Raw genomic sequence first — 23,354 nt, 5'->3', positions numbered from 1 at the left:
CCCACAGTACGATGCTGCCACCACCATGCTTCACTGTGGGAGTGGTGTTCTTGGGGTGATGAGAGGTGTTCGGTTTGCACCAGACACAGCCTTTTTCTTGATGGCCAAAGAGCTCAATTTTAGTCTCATCTGTCCAGAATACCTTCTTCCATATGGTTGGGGAGTATCCACATGCCTTTTGGCGAACAGCAAACGTGTTTGCTTATTTTTTTTTCTTTAAGTATTGGCTTTTGTCTTGCCACTCTTCTGTAAAGCCCAGCTCTGTGGAGTGTACAGCTTAAAGTGGACAGATATTCCAGCCTCCGCTGTGGTGCTTTGCAGCTCCTTCAGAGTTATCTTTGGTGCCTCTCTGATTAATACCCTCCTTGCCTGGTCCGTGAGTTTTGGTTGGCGGCCGTCTTTGGGCAGGTTTGTCGTGATGCCATATTCTTTCCATTTTTTTAAATAATGGATTTAATGGTGCAACGTGGGATGTTTAAAGTTTATGATTTATTTTTATAACACAACCCTGATCTGTACTTCTCCACAACTTTGTCCCTGACCTGTTTGTAGAGCTGCTTGGGCTTCATAGTGCCCCTTGCTCAGTGGTGTTGCAGACTCTGGGGCCTTTCAGAACAGGTGTGTGTGTATATATACTGAGATCATGTGACACTTAGATTGCACACAGATGGACTTTATTGAACTAATTACATGACTTAGTGTGAATGAAATTGTTTGCACCAGATCTTATTTAGGGGCATCATAGCAAAGGGGGTGAATACATATGCACACACCACTTTTCTGTTTTTAATTTTTAAAAACAAGTTGTTGTTTTTTCATTTCCCATCGCCAATTTGGACTATTTTGTGTATGTCCATTACATGAAATCCAAATAAAAATCCATTTAAGTTACAGGTTATAATGCAACAAAATAGGGAAAATGCCAAGGGGGGTGAATACTTTTGCAAGGCACTGTATACAGATCCTTTCAACTCAAATACTTCATTATATTGGGTCCCATAACCACCGACACATAACCTAATAGATGCATTCATCGTTCACAATTACAGGATGAAAACATTTTGCAACCGAGTATTCTAAACGAAAAAGAATCACATAACAGGTTTTTTATTTTTATGTTTAATAAACAGCGAAAACAAGACCGACAGGAGAGGAATTATGACTCCATGCTTTTCTGTGCTTCTGTCGTTTGAAGATGTTTTATTACCAGCTCTCCTTTACTGTTCAAATATGAGCCTGCCATTTCTTCTTCTGAAGGTAGTCCATTAGGAAGCTTCAAGGGCTGGATCCTACATGACATTAAAGTAAAAATAAAATCAGTAGTGGATCACTGAAGTGTCCCTATCCATCTGGAGACCTGACGCTTCTTTCCGTGTCACCGGAAGCAATTCAGCTCTAGTACATAATCTCAACAATGCGTTATAACGGGCTGTGCGCTCTTTCCTTTCGGTCCTGCTCCAAAACTGATTCGACTAATTATTTCTAAGCCGTTCAGGAGCAGAACCGTGTCACCGCAGACACTGAAACATGGGCTGGGAAAGTCAGTTCTCTTATCTGCTGGAAACGGAGAACATCAATAGCATTTTTTCTCTGGACAGTGCGACCGGGTTGAACAGATTACACATGACCCCTGTGCTGCTGAATTTGGTTACCCTTCTTAACCTCAGGTACAATAGACTGCAGACTATAGACCGTGTCCACTGTAGTTTTAGTAGTTACCATACTGTCCTGTGCTGTTTGCATACGTTTCCACATGCACTTCATGTAGAATGTGTAAGTCATTTTGTATTAGTTCTGCATCGTTTGGTGCGGTTAGTGAGTTTAGTTTTACGAAGCACCCTGGAGGAACGCTGTTTCGTTTCACTCTACTGTACCCGTTGTATAAGGGTTGAAATGACCGTATACATATTTAAAAAAAAAATAACCACTTGTTCAATGTTTCTGGCTGCAACTGCTTCTCTAGCAGCACAAAAATCTTTGTAGGCTAGCGAATCAGGAGTAGTAGACTAGTGTAGTGGCTGCCAAAGTTTCTCACTCTTATCAACAGTCCTTTTTCTAGTATATTAAGAAATAAAAATGTCATTTAATATCCCATTATATAATGTGTTTATTTATTTATTTATTTACTTACCTGTAGTCACGTTTTCTAATTGCTAATAAGCTTGATTTTTACATTTCTTCCTTATGTCCCACGGAAAATCCACCAGCTTATAATGAAGCCGAAGCCCCAATGGCTTAATGCATGAAGTAGAACGTGACGGCGCTGAACACCCTTCCTAGTGCTCAGTGTAATTCGATCTTTGCGATTCAATCCCACGTCCTCTGGGAAGGTTTGTACTTAAGTAAAAGTTTGCTCTTCTTCATTTTGACTTAAACGTTGTAGCTTTGACATTTTCTATTCGAGCCTCCTATGACACAAGAACATGGCGGCACATCGCACGATTTAACATCGGATGAGTTTCATTTCAGTATTGTTAGTGTTTAAAGTAGTGGATCGCTACTAGTGGATGCCTATCAAGTCACGTCCCGATAACGCAGAGGAAAACTCCTACTTTCACACGTAGAGATATGTGATGGGAAAATACCACATTTGATCGGTATATGGGATTTTTTTTTTTTTTTTTGCCGAGCTTTTTCATACCGTGGAGAAGATGTAAAAGCGTGTGTGTAATGCTAGACATTGTATACAAGCACCACTGCTTTAAACCTTTCAGTTACAAGTTGGGAAACCCATTAAAACAGTGTAAGAAAAACAGAACTCACCTAACCAGGTGCTTAATGATTTTCAGTTGGTTATTCACCGAGGGTGTGTTCTTATGTACTCTGGGCTCATGTGACTGACGAATAGAAAAACAATCAGTGTGTCATTAAGTCATTCATACTTCTGAGATCAAAGTTGGGAAATTCTGGGAAAGGATGCTAATCCGTTTAATCACAAGACATTGTTTTGTTTATAGTATGTTTTTATGTTATGGTTATGCCGACTGAAGCTTACGACACGTTTAGACAAACGACGAAGGTATGCAGCTTCATATACGCAAGAGTTATTTTGCAGTCTTACATACAGAAATGTAGCTCACCTTTTGTAACCCCAAACTCTTCACCACCTTTTTTTCCCAGTAAGGTCGTCCCTTCGTGCTCTTGACCCGGGTCACTATGTGGAGTTTATGTGGCTGCTCTGGATCACCGCCATACATTTCATGTTCCTTAGAATGCTCTTCAAATACCTTGATTGTAGGGGGACATTTAATATGGTGATAGAACAACAACAACAACGTAGTTGCTATTCGTTTTATTTCTGCAGAGATCCAATCAGCCAATCGTGTGGCGGCAGCACAATGCAAAAAAAATCAGTTCAAGAGGTTCAGTTAATGTTCACATCAAACATCAGAGTGAAGAAAACGTGTGATCTCTGTGACTTTAACCGTGGTCGTTGGTAAGAACAAGAATCTGACGCCATCATGGGAACAGACTCACCGAAACTGGACAGCTGAAGACTATTTCTCATCTTCAACTGTCCAGTTTTGGCGGGTCTGACAGGAGTGGGACATGATGTTGCGTTCTGCTGTTGTAGCCCATCCACCCTTAACATTTTGTGTTTTGTGCATGCCGAGATGCTTCTCTGCGATCTAAAGAGTGGTTATTTGAGTTGTTGTTTTTTTTTTTCCCCTTCCAGGCACCTCGAACCAATCTAGCCATTTTCCTCTGACCTCTCATCAATACGGTGTTCAGCCTGCAGACCCTCCGCACACACGATATTTTTTGTTTCCTTGTCAAAATCACCGAGATCACATTTTCCCCATTCCGATGTTTGATGTAAACATTACCTGAAGCTCTTCACCTGTATCTGCATGATTTTATGCCTTGCACTGCTGCCACATGATTGGTTGATTAGATAACTGCATGAATGAGTTGAGGTGTACAAGTGTTTCTCTTCCTATTCTCTTTCTCATCCTCTCTACGCTGAGCTGAGGAGGCTCAGGAGCACATTCAGCCACAGATTCATCCAGCCACATGCCTCAAAACATCTGGGGGGCTCTTTTGTACCATCAGACTTCACATTTCACAGATATTGCGCATGTACATAAATACCGAGGATATTGTGCACGTACATATACAAATAGAACTCCAGCATATGTAAATACACACAGATCTGTTGTATTGTTTCTATTGTATAGGTATTATGGAAATGATTCTTTCCTTTCTTTGATGTTACTCATCCTACTTGTGGTGCTGTGTCAATTTGACTTTCAATAAAAGGTCCATCTTATCTTATCTTATTAAAGTACTATGTGAGTGTATACTTCACCTAACACAGACGTAAACAAATCAAAACAATTTAATCCCAATGCGAAACCATTTTAATTGACGTACCTGTGGAGGAATGCGAGATCTTGTAAATTTGCTCCGACAAACCATGTACACTGGCCCTGATGTCGCTTCTGACAGATTCTACAAGGACAAGTTGACAGGTCATTTATTACTCTGAAGTCAAGGGAATAATCAACCTGAGAAAACAGAGCTGCATCTGTACCTTTCCCAAAGCAGTAACAGACGTGAGGACTCGACCCAGTCCTGCCATTTCTTCTGTTTGGATGAAGGAAGCTCACATGTATACCAAGGTTATTGATGTTCTAACGTGTGCTGTGCTAACGGAAAACTAAATGCCAAACAGTTCACTCCACCCAAATGTCCCGTTAGCCCAACTTCACGCGAATCTGCTCATAAACAATAATAATACCAGGGGAAACGTTCGAATCTCAAGTGCACAATTCTCACATAGATCAGCGCGTTAAGGCAAAACGGAAGCGGAAGTTGGTCCCGCAACATAAAATGCATCAGGAGTACGCGTTAGAGTACTAAGGTTCCTATGCTTTTAACGTTTCATAAAGCGGATATCTCTTTATTTATGTTCTATACGTATAGGATATGAAGCGATATAAACTTGCTACTAGATTCTACGTGGAATACTACTTGTAATTTTAAGGCAGATGCAGAGTTATTTCCCATTACTGTAGGACAAACAATTAATCAACCAGTAGAGAAATAGGTATTGAGCATTTCAGTCTAAAACATCTACTGTAGGACGAACGATTAGCACAGCACAGCACAATTTACATTTTAAGGCATACAGGATTTGTGAATATAGGACATATATAGGTCTAGACATGCAGAATTAGTGAATATAGCACATATGTAGGACTAGACATACAGGATTTGTGAATATAGGACATATATAGGACTAGACACACAGAATTAATGAATATAGGACATATATAGGTATAGACATAAAGGATTAGTGATTATAGGACTAGGCATACAAGATTAGTGAATATAGGACATATATAGGTATAGACATACAGGATTAGTGAATATAGTACATATACAGGACTAGACATACAGGATTAGTGAATATAGGACATATATAGGACTAGACATACAGGATTAGTGAATATAGTACATATATAGGACTAGACATACAGGATTAGTGACTATAGGACATATATAGGACTAGACTTACAGGATTAGTGAATATAGGACATACAGGACTAGACATACAAGATTAGTGACTATAGGACATATATATGACTAGACATACAGGATTAGTGAATATAGTACATATATAGGACTAGACATACAGGATTAGTGAATATAGTACATATATAGGACTAGACATACAAGATTAGTGACTATAGGACATATATAGGACTAGACATACAGGATTAGTGACTATAGGACATATATAGGACTAGACATACAAGATTAGTGACTATAGGACATATATAGGACTAGACATACAGGATTAGTGAATATAGGATAGATAAAGCAAACGGAACAGGTCACATCTTGATACCTGTAGCCACACTGTCCAGTAGGAGGCGGTAATACACCTTAACGCTGGCTGTCAGCCGCCTCAATTCAAAGAAGAAGAAGAACAACAACAAACCACTCACTTGAATGTCAGGAAGTGTTCAGTTTGGGCGTTTTTAACTGATTTTAAACAGATAAACTGCATCCGAAATGCATAATGTGACCTAATATGTTGTAGTTATTTACCTAATTAGGAGGACCAAAGTGAGGTTTAACCTGTGGGACTCAAATTTTCTAACAAGACCTGATCAAGACAGAGAGTCATGGCACAGAACTGTCTTCCTGGCATGGAAACATCAGCCGTGTCTGTTCTTAAGAGAGCTGTAGAGCTTGATCAGAGTTCTCGCTTTCAGGAATCTCTTGTGTGCTACCAGGAGGGCATTCAGCTCCTTCTAGACGTGCTGAAAGGTAAATAAAACCTCCTTTTAAACCATAAACCTCAGACAAACACTGATCAGCTCTTTATCTGATACAACTGGATGAGTATTTTATAAACGTGTGGCGGTCTGGGCCTGGGAAAACCCTTCAAATGGTGTAATTGTGACATTTTCTTTTAATATGATGTTCTGAAAACGATTCGCTTTCCTGGACTGAGATTTAAAGTGAAGTGAAGGTAATTAAGGTCCAGTCTCCCTCCCCAAATGTTAAAAAAGGAGAAAACATCACTTAAAAGTTCTGTTCACGTTTTATCGAAAGACACAGACACACTGATTGTCCAAAGGTAACTTGATTTCATTACAAATTAATTGCTTTAATTTTTTGTTGAATTTAAAATGTAATCAATAAAACAGAAAAGAATATGATGGTGAAAGTCATGTTTATCTTTATCTATACCCCTTTAATTCATAGCCTACTGCCATTTTTGCACTTGCATTTGTTGAACTGGCTCCGTATTTACCGAACCTGATCTTTGCCTGGGATCTTTAGAAAGTTAATGAAGTCATTTTACATTGTTTTGGGGGAATAAATCCAGAAAGCTGTCATTTTCTTTCTTTCTTTATTTATTTATTTATTTATTTATGTGGTTTCCCAGAATACTAATTCCCTGTCCTATCCTGCCTTTTCCCCCAGTGATAAAGGATGAATCTAAAAAAGTCCACTACAGAGAAAAGATCAAGGGTTACATGGATCGAGCTGAGCAGATGAAAGTTCACCTAAACAAAGTGAAAGAAGGTAAAATAACGATGCATGCTCGGGGACTCTCCCAGAAGCTCTCAGAGAGCATGATATTCTGTCACATGTAAATCATTGCATTTCCGACCATTACATAGACTCTCTTCTTCACTCACCTTCATTTAGCTTGACTTGCTAAATCATTGTGAATAACCACTCATAACGTTTTTCTTTGCTTATTCTTTTCGATCAGAAGGGAAATACCATGAGCAAATTAAAATCACTGACAGTGCAACAGGTTTCAGCTATGAGACCCTGTTCAAGCCATACATTAGAGAAGGACTCACTGAAGTCTGGGTTGAGGACCCTTATATCCGCCATGTGCACCAGGTAACAATGACACAAAATAGTCTACTTTAATGGACATTAGTTGTTGTTGTTGTTTTTTAAAGAAAGTAAAATCATAATGCGTTCTATGGTTTTTTTTTGTGTGTGTGTGTGTGTGTGGTTTTTTTTTTTTTTTACCTTGCAGCTGTATAACTTCCTGCGTTTTTGTGAAATGCTGCTAAAGGCCGAATGTAATGTTAAGAAGATTAATCTCCTGACTTCTCAAGATGAAGTGAGTCTTGTCGTGTTTGTTTATCTATATGTTATGTACCGTACTGTGATCATGCTTGCAATCTGAAATATTGTAGGTGATGTTTTTAAATACATTCTTTTATTTGTGTAGGTTAGTTCCTCCCAGCAAGAGAGTGCCCTAGCAGAAATCCGCCAGTCTTTGCAGAGTCAGGGCATTTGTCTGGACGTTAAATATTCCTCCACTATTCATGACCGGGAGGTCAGGTAAAACAGATCATACGGAAGACTGGGTTATGACTTTTCTGTAATAAAACATACTTTTAAACATCTAAGCAATAAGGGAAACAATGAGCAATTAAACATTCTTATTTTTGTAAAGTATAATTTGGACCGTAAACCGAAATTAACAAGCAGTGGTTTATTTGCTCAGATTCGATAATGGTTGGATTATCAAGATCGGCAGGGGGCTTGATTATTTCAAGAAGCCTAAGGTAAGACCCATATGAAAGTGTATACTCTTATAAAATGCTATTTTTTCCTTAGCATATTGTGGTAAAAGGTTATCTACTGTATAATTCTAAGGTATTCATTTTACCTACTGTGTTTTCTTTGGGGTTTTTTTTTTAAGGGTCGTTTTTCCATTGGCTACTGCGATTACGACTTGAGAGAATGTCATGAGACTACAGTGGATGTCTTCCACACAAAGCACACCAAGAAGACATGACCAAAAAAGCATTTGTATTCGGTGTATTTGAGTTATCCTACTATGCGCGACTTAGATGGGTGGGTTTATTCCTGTTTTGTATTTTTAACTCTGTTAAGGGTTTACCGTTTATAAATTAAGTGCCTAATATATTAATGTGCATGTTGCTGGCGAACACACTGTAATGCATGGGTTTTAAACTATGACCATGCTGTGCAAAAACATGAAAATATGAGAGCATGATGGACGTGGACCTGCTGTGGTCTGGTGTTTTGTTGTTTTTTTTAAAAGAAAAGAAAAAAAATGAAGTCTAATGAAATGTTAATAATAAATAATCAGACTGTTTTAATTATTATTATTAAATATTCTATAAATCGAGTTACATGCCTAGAACGTTATTATATCTCCTGTGACCCTCTCCACATTTTAGGAGACGGCAGAAGGTTGAGAACAGGATGTGCAGTAATGTCAGCTAATTGTGTTTTTTTGTTGTTGTTGTTGTTTATTTATTTTTACATTTTCCAACTCTGTTGAGAATCGTCATGAAAGACTTTATGAATATTTCTGAATGCAGATGTTGATTATCTACATATGGTTCATCCTTTTGTTTTTAAAACTGTTATGAATTTAATGCCTTGTGGACTTTGGGTGGACATTTATATGAGGTGCAGGGTTGGGTATAACACATTACAAAGGAAAGATAATGTACTTTGCATGGCACTGTAGCAGCTAAACCCATACAGTGGTAGCTTAGCTGTTCCTCCCCTTGGCTAGCGTTTTTAAAAAATAAAAAAGTTTTATATTTTATCCGTCTGGTAGTTGTACAAACAGTGACAACACCCGAGGCGGGTTTTATTATAAATCCGACTTTTTCTGATCATGTCAAGTCTAAAATTACTGAAAGAACTTTGAGTTTCACTTTGTAGTGTATTCTCGTAGGCATGATAGGTTTTGAAAGTAACGTGAAAGTAATGAGTAATCGGATCACTTTTTACATGCAGTAATCAGTAACGTAATCAGATTACAATTTTAAATAGTAATTACTCATCTGTACCGGATTACTTTTTTTTTTTTAGTAATTTACCCGACACTGACGATGCAGTTTGATTACATTATTTGTGATAAAACACTAAGACTGTGTGCAGTGCTTAATTTGTAAAACATGAGGTACCAGGACACCAAGGGACAGGTGCTCCAGCAAGTGGACATAGAGAGAGAATTTTTGGAAGGGAGGTGACAATAATTTAATAAATTTAATTTATTAGGGTTCGGTTTAAAATGTAAAAGAAAAAATACGAATAAAAGCACTGTAATGGATAATAATTCTTTTGTCACCTCCTTTAAAAATGACAATTGGCTCGTTTATATGATGACCAATTGATCTACACACCTTATCAGTCACGCACAGTTGCTTTAATTAATTGTATTATTTTATTTTTAAAAGAAAAAAAAAGCTGCAGAGGTGTCTGATCAACATAAATACATAAATAAACAACATAAACTCAAGATTAGACACTGGCGTATGGGATCTCGTCTTTGTAGCTTTTACAGGGTTAGTGTTTTTCCTCTGCACAGTCGCCATCTAGTGGGCATTATGGTAAACAACACAAAGTTTTTATTCTGAAATGCATGTTGTGGGCGGAGTCACCCAGCAGCCGCTCGTTCTGATTGGCTGGCTCTCAGCAACAGCTGGCCATGCGCAGCTACAGTGATCCAGCGGTGCTGAGGCTCTTTGAAGCAGACATCCAGGCTACAGACTTTGGATAGTAGTTCGGTTGAAGTGGGCGGACGTGAGTAGTCTAAACATTTATTTAGTAAATAAAATGTTTTCATTCTACCAATGTGTGTAACATAGGTTGGGTTAATATAATTGATTCATTTGAATGCGACCACGGTTCGATGTAACTTCTTTCTATAGACAAAAAGTCTGACAATGGCTGTGATTCAAATGGTCTTTTTCTTTCTTTTTATTATTTAAAAAAAAAAAAATTTTTTTTTAGTTTACAGTTTGTATAAACCTACAATTTCGAAGTCCGTATAAAAGCTTGCTGTATATCTTTATAAATATAAGTGCACCCATATCCCAATTCTGCTATAACTCGTCAGTGGTGTCTTATAATAGAAAACGTTTATTTCAGTGAAATAACAGCTCCCATGCCCCTGGAAGAGGATTACAGCTGTGTATAATCGCCCTTAATCCCTGCAAGTCCTCATCATCTCAGATTTAAAAAAAAAAAAAAAAAAAAAATTTTTAAATAGAGTGGGTCTGTAAATAATCTGTCAGCCAAGGGCATGAAGAGCTCACGTGCTACACTTATTTCGAAAAGAGAAAAACAAACAACATGATGACATCATATATGATGTCCAGATCTGGGTATATTACTATTAAAGATAAAACTATGTAGAATTAATCAAATTAATTAACAAAAATTTGTTCGTAATATCGTATGTTAAAAACCTTTTGTATTCAGTGACATGTAGGCAGTGTGGCTGTCAGACTAAGACTTCTTGAGTCTGAACTCCCAGTAGGGTAGCCTACTTAAAGACAAGTGTGCCATTATAATGAATAATATGGCTCCTTATTAACTGGACCATCCGTGTGAGATGTAATAAAATGGCAGCTTGTAATGTAGGGTAGCTGAAAGTCACTCAGATGTCATGTTGACTTTTTGTCCAGTAGGAGGAGGATTCGCAGACTCCTGATCCTGGCACAGATTTGTGCTCTGTATCTGGGCCAAAGCCGCTCTGTGCTTTGTGCTGTGCTCGATATGAGATGTTCCATCCGGAAGACAGAGATGAATGTTTAAGCGAGTGGCTTTTTTTCTTTTTCTTTCCGGAGAGGGTTAACACATGCCTAGGCTTAGTAGTTGTGTATTTTACTATGAGGAACATGAGGTCTTGGAATAGTTTGCATTTGTCTAAATATCCACACAAAAAAAAAACAACAACCCCCAAACCCTGTGTGCGTAATGTGTAGTTGCTCACTAGCAGTGTGTTTAACACGCTGGAATTCTCTGCCATCTTTAGTTGCATTATCCTTTTTTTTTGTTTGTTTTGTTCAATTCACGACTGCACACGTTGGTAATCTGAGGTTCAATGAGGAAGTGTTTACATAATTGTGCTCTGAAATTAACTGAGTAGAACAGAGAGTGTTTAATCCATTACATTAATATCATTACTTCAACCAAAATATTCATAATTAAGATTGAGCAAGGTTTCGAGGAATAACATATTTAATCCGAACACAATCTCTTTGTTCCATAACCAGCAATCTATACTGCTAAGCTATTAAACAACACAGAAAAGAATATATATATATTCTATTGGTAGGGCGCACGGTGGCTTAGTGGTTAGCACGGTTGCCTGACACAGCCAGGGTTTGGGGTTCAATTCCTGTCACTGCCCTGTGTGTGCGGAGTTTGCGTGTTCTCCCCGTGCTGCGGGGGTTTCCTCCGGGTGCTCCGGTTTCCTCCCCCAGTCCAAACACATGCACGGTAGTCTGATTGACGTGTCCAAAGTGTCCGTAGTGTATGAATGGGTGTGTGTATGTGAGTGTGCTCTGGCACTCCATCCAGGGTGTACCCCGCATTGTGCCCCATGCTCCCTGGGATGAGCTCCAGGTTCCCCATGACCCTGTAGGATAAGCGGTATAGAAAATGGATGGATCATATTGGTTAAAATGCCTGTTCCTTATAGTTAAAAATAGTAATTTTATGGATTTGATGATGAAACGTGCAATGTGAAATTTATAAGCAGTTGAAAGTTTAACTAAAAGCTTACAACACTAAATAAAACTCTTCTTCTGATTGAAACTCTCTGACACTGAAAAGCTAAGTGATATATGGTGTTGCAGTGATGTGTAAATGATGCTTTTCTCTTTCCATCCCCCATTCCTGTGCTCCAAATCTGTTCAGTTTCTCATAAGAAGCTTGCATGTGTTGGTCAGTGTGTTAATAATGTAAAACGTTTGAGTGTGGATGCATAGCTAATTCAAGTTCTCCTTTTGTGTGTGTGTGTGTGTGTGTGTGTGTGTGTGCGCGCGCGCGCGTTGGTGTCTTGGTCCATTTATTTAGTTATATGGGGCAATAGTTAAGGATGGATTCAGCAGTTTTTTAAAGTCCAAACATGTTTTGTAATATCCATTGAAATGGTCCTTAAAAAAATCTCTCTAGCTTTAGCTAACCTGCACCAAAATCACTAATTGTAGCTTTAAGTACATTTGATTGTGCTACAGAATTTAGACAAATCTGCTCTTATACACTGATCAGCCATAACATTAAAATCACTGACGGGTGAAGTGAAGAACATCGATTATTCAGTTCAGTTCCACTGAGTTTTATTTGTATAACGCTTTTAACAATGGACATTGTCCCAACGCAGTTTTACAGAAATATATATTTACAGAAATACATACATTATCTCATTACAATGGCACCTGTCAAGGTGTGGGGTGCATGAGGCGCGGTCAGTTCTCAAAGTTGATGTGTTGGAAGCGGAAAAGAGGAGCAAGTGTAAGGATCTGAGTGACTTTGACTAGGGCCAAATTGTGATGGCTACTGTAGACGACTGGGTCTCTTTCAGCAGGATAATGCGCCCTGCCATACTGCAAAAAATGTTCAGGAACGGTTTGAGGAATATGATCAAGAGTTCAGGGTGTTGAGTCGGCCTCCAAATTCCCCAGATCTCAATCTGATCGAGCATCTGTGGGCCTTGCTGGGTAAACAAGTCCGATCCATGGAGGCCCGACCTCGCAACTTACAGGACTTAAAGAATCTGCTGCTAACATCTTGGTGCCAGATACCACAGCACACCTTCAGAGGTCTCGTGGAGTCCGTGCCTCAATGTGTCAGAGCTGTTTTGGCGGCACAAGGAGGACCTACAAAATATTAGTCAGGTGGTTTTAATGTTATGGCTGATCGGTACATGTTGAGGTTCCTCGTATACCGGCTAATGTAGACATCTAGACGTGTACCTGATTTTTAAATAGACTTTTTGACAAGCACTTGTATTGTATCGTGTCAGCTACAGAATGAGACCGAGAACTATTTAGATTCGCATGCAGCTTATGGGTCTTGGAGTGTGCTGACCCACTTTTTGTGAACTGAGCGAGGTGATTTGTGCCACATCCACTGGTAAATAGACACTACATCTCAAAAGCCAAGGCACTTTTCAAACAACCGACATGTTGAACATCTAGTTAAGTTGTACAAAGATCTGGCCCCTAAGGTCAGCAAATCTCTCACCAAATAAAGTCGCTGTGGGATGAACTTGACTGTTCAAATAATAAAAGAAAAAAAAAAAAAAAGTGCAGCCAACCAGTGAAAAGGGTTAAGAGTGCCATACCTGTAACAACCACGTATACACAAAATTCCTGCAGACATACAGTCTAAGATATTACTGACTTGCAGCTCACACATTCACATAAGAAAACACAAAGTCTACTTAGCTGACCTTTTGGAGATTAAGTAGTGCGACAAGAATGGACTTGAGTTTCATTATAGAAAAGAAAGCTACATAGTCACGTCATTCTGGCCTGGATCGAAATAAGAAAGAACATTATTGGTCTGTTCTCACACGGGGAAATGTAACTTTGTCTTATATTTAAGAGCAATAAGTATTTAACAACAATGGAGGAAGATTCTTATGTCTATAAATCTCTTATCCTACATCAAATGTCTACACGTCTCTTTATCACACCCTGTCTTACATACACACCTCTCTAATTTTGTCCTTTCTTAATTTTGATAGCTATGAAGAACATGATATGTAGGCCACATGGGATCAGAAGGGAAGGAACAATGAAAATTTAAGAGGTCAGAACGTCCCCAGAATAAGCTGGTACCTGATGTGTGTTCTCATTCTAATCATGTGAATTTCAATTTTATTAACTCAATGTTTCATAGCTCTCGTTATAATTGACAAAAGTGAATATATTGTCACAATAGGTCGATGTGTCTGTTATTTACAGTATAATAATGTTGTTTCTTTATTAAACAAAAATGACAGCTAGTAGCTAAATACAAGAACTAACATTTTAAATGGCCTAATTAAACATGAAGTACTTTCTAACTATGTACAACTGTAATCAAGCATAGTTTGTAACACTCTACTTCTACCTGTAATAGATTTATTTCTTCTGTTTTTGTGTCTCTCATACTAAATAGTTGTAGATCTTTAAACGAAATACAACATAAGACGAAGGCAACCTGAGTAAACACAAAATATAGGTTTTATTTTTATTTTTTATCGAAGCAAAAAAAAAAAAAGAAAAGAAAAAAGTTTATCCAACACCTATCAACAATGTGAAAAACTAACTCTCCCCTTAAACCTAAAATCTGGTTGTGCCAGCTTTAGCAGCAATAACTGCAACCAGATGCTTCTGATAACTGGAGATCAGTCTTTCACTTACTTCTAAGACTAGGATTTACTCCTGTGCTTTGGATCGTTGTCTTGAGGCATGATTCAGTTGCGCTTGAGTTTCAGTTTACGGACTGAAGACCGGACATTCTTCGTTAGGATTTTCTGGTAGAGAGCAGAATAGAGAGTGTTTCCTTTAATTATTGAACGCTGCCGAGTCCCTGAAGCAGTAAAGCATCCCCGCACCATCACACTTCCACCACCATGACTGACCGTAGGTATGATGTTCGTTTTGTGGAATTCGGTGATTGGTTTACGCCAGATGTAACGGGACACCTGTCTTCCAAACAGTTCCACTTTCAGCTCATCAGTCCACAGGACATTCTCCCAAAAGATTGTGAATCATCAGGGTGTGTTTTGACAAAATTCATACGAGCTTTAATGTTCTTCTGAGTTATCAGTGGTTTTCACCTCGCCACTCTTCCATGGAAGGCATTTTTACCCGGTGTCTTTCTGATAGTGGAGTCATGAACAGTGACCTTTATTGATGCAAGAGAAGCCTGTAGGGCCTGTGATGTTGTCCTTGGCTCTTTTGTAACTTCCTGGACGAGTAGGAGGAATTTTGGAAGGTCGGCCACTTCTGGGAAGGTTCACTACTGTGCCGAGTTTTTCCATTTGGAGATAACGGCCCTCACTGTGGTCCTTCAGAGTCCCAGAGCCTTTGAAATAGCTTTGTAACCCTTCCCAGACTGCCGTATTTCAATCACCTTCTTCCTCATCATTTTGGAATTTCTTTCAACTTTGCCATAGTGTTTTACTGGGTAAGACTTTTAACCAACTTCACGCTGTTGAAAAAGTTCTATTTAAGTGTTGATTTGATTGAACAGGGTTTGCAGTAATCAGGCCTGGTCATGTCTAGTCCAGCTGAACCCCATTATCAGTGCAGGTTCATAGATTTGGGGAATTATTAACTAAAGGGTAACCTGTTTACCCAGGTTGCCTTTGTTTTATCTTAGATTTTGCTTTAATTTCTGAAACAGTTTAGTATGAGGTATACACAAAATTTCTTATACATTTTATTTCTTTAAAAAACATTTTTTTTGTTTCTCTTCTTTTCTTTTGTTTTTCTTATCACAACTCATCTCAAACGTTTTGTTTATCTCTTTGACGTTTAAGATCAAGTTAACACTGTCTGGGGAAAAATGAAGAAAAAGGGGAATGTAGGTGTGATGAGGCAGAGTAAGTCAGCTACTGACATTACACCAGGAATTCTGGACCTAAAAGATGACTTCCGGTGAGAAAATACATTACTTCTATGTCATGTTTCGTTTTAGTAATTAAAGAAATCGAGTTTCTTTACAGTATGGTGGACATTAATTTAAATTGTAAATTAAAATCAGTAACATTGTCATTAAATCTGTAAACCCTCCTCTCAGCTGTTTCCAGAGCAGGCTGGGAACTAGGTCATTGTCACATGACAGTATCTTTCTGTTGGAACAGCGTCAATCAGACCCTGAGCCACCAAGAGTTCTTTCCCAGGAGAATGTCCATGGAAAAATCCAAGCACTGCAAGTGAGTGTGTAACAGTTACAAAATGAGAGTTACAGTTCAATTACAAGCACTTACATTCTCTGCTCCTTGGTGTGTGTTTATTAGATGAAGCTACAGACACAAAAGATGCATCTAGGTCCACCACCTTTGGTGTTGACCATTAAGCAAATTGAAGACCCCTCTGAAGTCCTGACATTGTCCAAAAACCTGCCACACAAGGTAACCAAGTTTACACACAGCCAGCATGACCAAATGCCCATAACTATTTGCCAGAGCCATATCTCCCTGAAGTTCTCACATGGTTTCCCACTGAAGCTAAGCAGGGTTGAGGCTGGCCAGTACCTGGATGGGAGACCCCCTGGGGAAAACTAAGGTTGCTGCTCCAGGTGATATTAGTGAGGCCAGCAGGGGGCGCTCACCGTGGGGCCTAATGCCCTGCTATAGTGACGGGGACACTATACTGTAGAAACAGCACCTTCTTTCTGATGAGACGTTAAACCCGAAATCCTGACTCTCTGTGGTCATTAAAAATCCCAGGTCACTTCTTTTAAAGAGTAGGGGTGTAACCCATCTCTATCGTGGCCCCCTAATAATCCCCGTTTCTGAATTGGCTGTATCACTCTCTCCTCTCCACTAATAGCTGGTGTGTAGTGGGCGTTCTGATGCACTATGGCTTCCGTCGTGTCCTCCAGGTAGATGCTACACACTAGTGGTGGTTGAGGAGATTCCCCCCTCCCCCCACACTATGTAAAGCACTTTGAGTGTCTAGAAAAGCGCTATATAAATGTAACAGTAAAAACTAATGCACTCTCTGAAAACATATTTACCGTAGCTCTAAAATATAGTTTAGCATGTCTCTTAACCTAATCCTGTGTAGAAATCAGTATAATGACCTGTATTAAGTTTTACAGTACTGTGTCCTTTGATTTGCTGTGACCATCTTTATGGTGCATTACTGACATCCCATAGTTTATGTGACTGAAATCTTCCCATTCTTTTTGAACAGTTTTCTGTTTTCTCAGGAACCACGGCTGTTTAAGCTTAGGTGTATGTTTAGTGGAACTGGGACTATTATTTTTGGCTCAGCTTTCATCTTGTTCTTCTCTCTTTATATCTACCAGTTCTGTGCACCTAAGCCTCGTCATTACAAAAGTTTCTCAAACTTCATAGAGATCTTCCTCAAATAGTTGGCTAAATCCTATAGCTTAAAAATGCTCACATTTCATCAGGACGGGGCTTAGACAGGGGTGTAGACAGGGACGGTCTTAGATCCGTGGGAGGCCAGGGCTTAAACCATTGTTGCGGCCCTATACATACACTATGACATGACGACACTATGGTCAAGTCCATCAGATATATTTTTTCTTTGTCAAAACTATTTTAAGTTTAAGTTTTGGATTTACCAAATAAGCTGGTATTCATATGAACAGAAGGCAGTGTAGACGGTAAATTACTTTTATGGTTAAATGGTACTTCGTTAGCCACTGTCTCACAGAGGAAAAAAAAAATCCAAATGTCTAGTGCATACTTATACATTTTTAATTTATTACTTTTAATTCAGTCCCACCTGAAGTCTGCGTCACAGGGAGTTTTACCCCATCCAATCAGCCCCGCACTGCTACCATTTTATTCCTCTGCACCTTCACCTGGGGTAGATTTCAGCACCCTTCCCCAGTTTATCCCCTGCCTGGACAACTCTGCTGCCCGCCATCGGATGTCCATTAAGCCTCGGAATCAGAGAGCCAGCACTAAGAGCAGAAGAATGCCCACCTCAGTGAGTCTGACTCACTCAATCCAAGTACGTTAATATTGGAAATACAGCATTTACTGTATGTAATAACATTTAGATTCATTTTTGATAGAGTGCTATTTGTCTGAAAACCTCTTACACCCTTCTCCCTGGACAGGATGGAAGCAGACCTTGCTCAGAGAGTATGATCATCCTGGAACGGTCTCTAACTGAGAGTAAAGAAGAGGACGGGATAGCTGTGACCAAGGAAATGACCCATGTTCGCTCCTACTCCTCGCAGATCATTAGGCCAGGGAAGGGCCTTATCGCTCCTCCAATCAAGAGCCCATGTCTGACTTTACCTCTAAAATTACCGGTGGGAGTTGATGATGATGACGATCACCGACTTGCTATGAGTCAATGTAAAGAAAAGGTAGTGCCAACTGTGTGCATGACTGCAGATGTAGGAACTAGGCGGATACCCAAATCGGCAGAAGAAATGGCTGCTAAACGTCCTAGCTCTGCTGGGCACACCAGTCGTAAGGGGAGCGGAGACCATAAAGAGAGTCTGTATAGCTCCAAACCTAAGGGCGTTGAAGGCAGTGCTGTTTCGATTGTAAGCTCTGTATATACCCCTTGTCTCATTTTGTTAGGTACTGAGCAGTCTCATCCAAAAAGTGACAAGGACTTTAACACAGTAACGACTCATTTTAAGAGAAATGCATTGACCCAAGTCCAAGACACAAAGCAGGAACATAATCTTCAAAGCCAGCCACTGAAACCCCTTTCAATGCACAAAAATACATCACGCTTGGATAACAAATTTGAGGGCAGAAATATACACCAAATCTCTTCAATGCCAATTTCCAGTGAGGATGGATGCCTACAGGAGTCCACAACTCAACAACGGTCTCGAAGCTTTTATATCTCCTCAGATAAAAGCCACGAGAGGCAGAGAACCGGAAGCTTCACTGGACGCATGGAGCAACCAGGAGGAGAGAGAGAGCATGTCTTTCCACTCACAACACCTTCATCAACCCTCAAAACACAGGATCTACACAAGAATGCACAAGTAAGAGCATCAGGGAAAGATCCATTACAGACAGGAGTTACCAGCATTCCAGCAGTTTCATCCAAGCCTAGAGAGCTGACAGCATCTGTGTCTGCTGGTCAAGAAAGAGTGGACAGTCCAGCAAATAAAAACCGAGATGTTGTGGTGGAGACTCAGCAGATAGCTAAAGAGGTAGATGAGGCAAATAAGGAGAAAATGAACATGGTCAGTAAGGAGCAGAAAGAGGAAAGGAGTGCTCCAGAAGTGAAGCTGCACACCATATCGACATCAGAGTTCAATGTCAAACAGCATAACCCTGAAGTCAGGAGTCTGAGCACACCGTGGATGCCAGAATCTACTACTCCTTCAGCTGTAGGCCCGAATGACAGCAAAGCGGGGCCTTTAAGAGAACCTTGCACAGTTCTCAGAAGTCCTCCACTCTATAACACTGAGCTCTTTATATCTTCTGAGTCGCCAGTATTCTCCAGTATTCGACCTCAGAGTGCCAGAAGGGACCAAGAGAAAGCTAGACTAATTAGATTTCCTGGTAAGTCTGTTTTTGTTTTATGGGAGTTACAAATTCCTCAGATGGAAGGAGTGACTAAAGAGCTCAAACAAAATAAATCGTTCCCAGATGATATTTTCTTTCTTATTAACACCAGAAAGTAATCTGCGCAGCTCTCTATGGCCTTTTCACACTTGCACATCTTTTTCTTCTGGACCTGGGTCCGTCTGCAGTGAGAGTGTGGTGTGTTTGGTCAAGTGTGAAAGCTGATCTCGAACACAAGCTGTGATCTATTGAACTGATCTCAGGGGCACCTGCGAGTGGTGGTATAGGGTTTGTTTCACGTTAGAGTCAACCTCTTCCAGGGTCAGGTTCCGAATAATGTCATTGGTTGAATCGTCACGTTAGTTCCTATTTCAAGTTCCAGAACAACAAGGAAAAGAAATGTGTGGTCTGCAGATGAAACAGACTTTCTTAATGACATTAGAGTGTTGAAGGCATTCAAGTACAAGTGAATACAAACTCAAAGCTCAATTATTTTGAGACGTAATTGAAAACCAGCTGTTTTGACCAAAAGGCAAAGTAATGCACTATAGCTGGATTGCCAGACCATTGCAGAGCAACCTGCACACTTACTCACTCATAAGACAATTTAAAGTAGCCAGTCCACCTATCGGCATGTTTGTGGGAGGATGTGCAAAACTGCACAGACCTGAGCTCCGGATCAAGCCAGGGACCCTGGAGCTATGATGTGGCCACTTATTATGGAAACATTAATTTAATAAATGTCATTAAATAATAGCTAATATACAAATAAAGGAATAAAAATATGGCTATTCAGCACACAGTAGCAGTGAGTTATAGAATTCCAGTCTAGAAGGAATTTACCTTTCATGCTTTCCCACAAATGAGTCCAAAATCCCTACAGGATACAGAGTATTCAGGCCAAATGTGAAAATGTCCTTAGCGTGCGCTAAGATTCATTCAGCCATTTGTCCTATCAGATATGTGTCCTTCAGTTCACATTAAACTGCCTCACTCATGATTTACAGTGCCCATATTAGTTCTTAACAAACATAGTGCAGATAGTGGAGAAATTTATTTCAAGAGGACTTTCTGTGCTTTACTGATTGAGAACACTATATCACATGGTCTTAGCCTGGATAAAGAATCCCAGTTTAACTTAAACAAACATACAAGCTCAACTTCATTCTTAGAGTTGATCATTTTAATGAATAATTATCGTCGTATTCATTTTTGTTCAAAATAAACAATAATAATTTGCCACTGAGCAAATAACGCACTAAACATATGTTTAACTGCCATTCTTTGCAGATTTGCAGGGTTCCGCTCAGTTGCCGGGTTCACCTATTAACACCACTGTGAGTTCGCCAGTGTGTGGGATAGAGAAAAGTCCTCTACAAACATGTGAAAAAGAGTCAAGAGACGCTTCCACTGAGCTATCTTGGATGACTATGGCCCGAGAAAAGACCAGAAGTCTCCAGCAACTTTTTACAAACACACTGAATGACCTTGCTGGCCTGCAGACAGCCGCACGACCAGCTGCATCCCCACTAACCCAGATATCTTCACAGCCCAGTGCAGGACCTATAAGGCCTATACATCAAATATCATCTTCACAGCCCTCTGTCAGTCCATTAGAGACTCAACTTCCAACTGTACATGCTTCTGTAAGGGCAACGCAACCAACTCAACCACCAACTATGAAGACTTCCATCAGCCCGGCACAGCCATCCATAGATCAGTCAGGAGCAGTTGATTTCTCCTTCAAACGAATTCTTTCACCAACAAGTCAAGTACAACCAACACATCTCAGTGCCAGACCAGGACAAATGTCTACTCACTCAGCTTCAAAACCAGGGCAACTGACTGGAATTTATATACCACCTACCCAATTCAATCCTCAAATGATACACGCACCACAGCAGCAATTATACCAGTTGTCAATACATCAAGCTCATCCGATCCAGCAGTCTCTGCCACAAAGTGTGCCAAAACCCGAAGCATCACAATCCTTGCGCCTATCATTGAGCCCAAAGCTGACACCTCATCAGCCTGCCCATCAATCTCCCTCGCCAATTTCACAGCACAGGCCACTTGGGGAAAGCTTGTCCTCTTTGCCTTTAAGGAAAATGGACTGGACCTCCTTGCCCCAGGGAAAAGGCCCAACAGAAAGCCAAGCTCAGTATGCAGGAGGCCTGGGGAGCAAGGCTTTACTTGTCGAGCAATGGCACCACCAAAAACCTGACGCAGTCAAGGTGAGGCTTTTGGATTTTTGCCTTTTTCAGAGTGGGTCCCACTTCAAATCAAAGCTTATGTCCTCATTGTCTTCTACATTTTTAACAGGTAGTGGACCAGAAAGCTACACCAGACTCCCGAACCTATCAGCCTTTGGATGAATTTCTAACCATTTCCAGCCATGGAAAGTTCACAGGTACTGGTCTAGTGCAAAGGTGTGTATGCATGAAAATTAATGTGACAGAAATTCTATTTCTAACGAAATATGTCTGACTTTATGCCTACCTCAGAATTAGCAACTTCTCCTGGTCCCATGAGGTTAGAGCGAGAGGCCAAATGTCAGAAGAAAACATTACCACCGCCATCACCTTCTTCATCGTCACTCCTTCAGTCAAACAATGATAGTAGACAACCTACTTGGATGGAGCTGGCAAAGAGGAAATCTATGGCATGGAGTGATAAGACTATGGACTGAATTAGATATAAGTGAGCATACTAAGTTGTAAAATTTCAGGAAGGACTGAGAAGACAGAATATCTCATCTATCAAGTTTGTGTGTTTGTGTGGGTGGGCAGATAAAAAAGCAGTGGAAGGAGAAAGAAAAAAACAGGAGAGTACAAGAAGAACAACAAGGTCTTGCAACTCCCACAAGCACACAATTACACAATATTTTCCTATACCCTTGGTTTTGTTATTCTCAGGTTAATCACATAGTGGTTTTTATTAAGGAATTATAATATAATATAGTATAATATAATATAATATACAAAAAGATACATTTCTATTTATTTATGAATGATAGTTTTTTTGTTTTACTAAATTGTGACCAATTTTAATTATAAGTTAACATGTGGAATTACAGAATTAAATGCATATTAGCAGAGGTAAAATGATAGTAAGTTAGTCTTTGAAACATATAGATATATGTATATGTATAAAACGAAATATAACAAAACAAAACAGTTGTGAACAGATAAACTTCACTTTGAAAAGGATTTTGCAATGAACTAGTTTAACTGGTTTGAGGGAAACAGTTAGACTTTTATAAAAGTTATAATTATTACTCAGAATATTGTATTTCTACCAACTTCAATCAGTAAGTAAGTCTGGATGACTACTTGTATTTTAGCATAAATGTTATTCAGGTAAAGGCAAAAAGATTGTTTATCACAATCTACTGAAATATACTAGCACGATTATTTAATAGAGCATATTTGAACAAAGTGTTTTAAGCTGGAATCTGGTCACGTGCTATTAATTATTTAAAGCAAGCCGTTGTCAAAGTGGGGTCCGTGGACCCTCAAGGGACTGTGAAGCATAGCCATTGGAGTCTGTGATTTATTTATTATTTTTTAATGTTGTTACAATACTGGAAATCACAACCTACTGCTACCAAAGTCAATATATTTACTATTGAGCTCTTATAGTTATTAGCATATCTGACTGGTCACTTGAATGGATGGATGGATGGATGGATAGATGGATGAATGGATGGATTTAATAACTCAGTAACTCCTGAATAAGACCTATAAATAATGCCAACTTAAATTTGATGTCTCCTGTCGGTGGAAAGGTCGGGAATAATATATATATATATATATATATATATATATATATATATATACACACATATACA

The 23,354-nt window shown here is 39.4% G+C and overlaps 3 protein-coding genes across 5 annotated transcripts; 2 read left to right on the top strand and 1 right to left on the bottom strand.

The window, feature by feature from the left end:
• Positions 1-1,091: 1,091 nt before the first annotated feature.
• mrpl30 (mitochondrial ribosomal protein L30) lies at positions 1,092-4,839 on the bottom strand. Its single transcript, XM_017470119.3, has 5 exons — positions 4,535-4,839; positions 4,375-4,452; positions 3,081-3,227; positions 2,764-2,837; positions 1,092-1,289 (listed from the first exon to the last, which is right to left on the bottom strand). The coding sequence occupies exons 1-5, from the start codon at positions 4,580-4,582 to the stop codon at positions 1,157-1,159; spliced, it is 480 nt and encodes a 159-aa protein (XP_017325608.1). The 5' UTR covers positions 4,583-4,839; the 3' UTR covers positions 1,092-1,156.
• A 1,100-nt stretch (positions 4,840-5,939) lies between these two features.
• On the top strand, positions 5,940-8,561 carry mitd1 (MIT, microtubule interacting and transport, domain containing 1). Its single transcript, NM_001200672.1, is given in 7 exon segments — positions 5,940-6,279; positions 6,943-7,044; positions 7,238-7,374; positions 7,517-7,603; positions 7,715-7,827; positions 7,994-8,054; positions 8,192-8,561. Coding segments are annotated over 7 exon segments (741 nt in total). The 5' UTR covers positions 5,940-6,134; the 3' UTR covers positions 8,288-8,561.
• Positions 8,562-8,782: 221 nt separating this feature from the next.
• Positions 8,783-23,142, top strand: cracdla (cracd like a). Of its 3 annotated transcripts, none has more exons than XM_017469153.3 (10): positions 8,783-10,056; positions 14,015-14,079; positions 15,800-15,917; positions 16,060-16,195; positions 16,280-16,393; positions 17,736-17,972; positions 18,082-19,501; positions 20,795-21,738; positions 21,827-21,914; positions 22,009-23,142. In XM_017469153.3, exons 3-10 carry the CDS (start codon positions 15,826-15,828, stop codon positions 22,191-22,193), a joined length of 3,216 nt encoding a protein of 1,071 aa, XP_017324642.2. In that variant the 5' UTR covers positions 8,783-10,056; positions 14,015-14,079; positions 15,800-15,825; the 3' UTR covers positions 22,194-23,142. The 3 variants fall into 3 exon arrangements, with proteins under 3 accessions (XP_017324642.2, XP_017324643.2, XP_017324645.2); XM_017469154.3 differs by having other exon boundaries at positions 14,015-14,113; XM_017469156.3 differs by lacking the exon at positions 14,015-14,079.
• Positions 23,143-23,354: the final 212 nt, after the last annotated feature.

This window comes from Ictalurus punctatus, chromosome 6, assembly GCF_001660625.3.
Source record: "Ictalurus punctatus breed USDA103 chromosome 6, Coco_2.0, whole genome shotgun sequence".
NCBI lineage: Eukaryota > Metazoa > Chordata > Actinopteri > Siluriformes > Ictaluridae > Ictalurus > Ictalurus punctatus.
The sequence above is the reverse complement of the archived record's forward strand: the minus strand, read 5'-3'. Positions and strand labels throughout refer to the sequence as shown.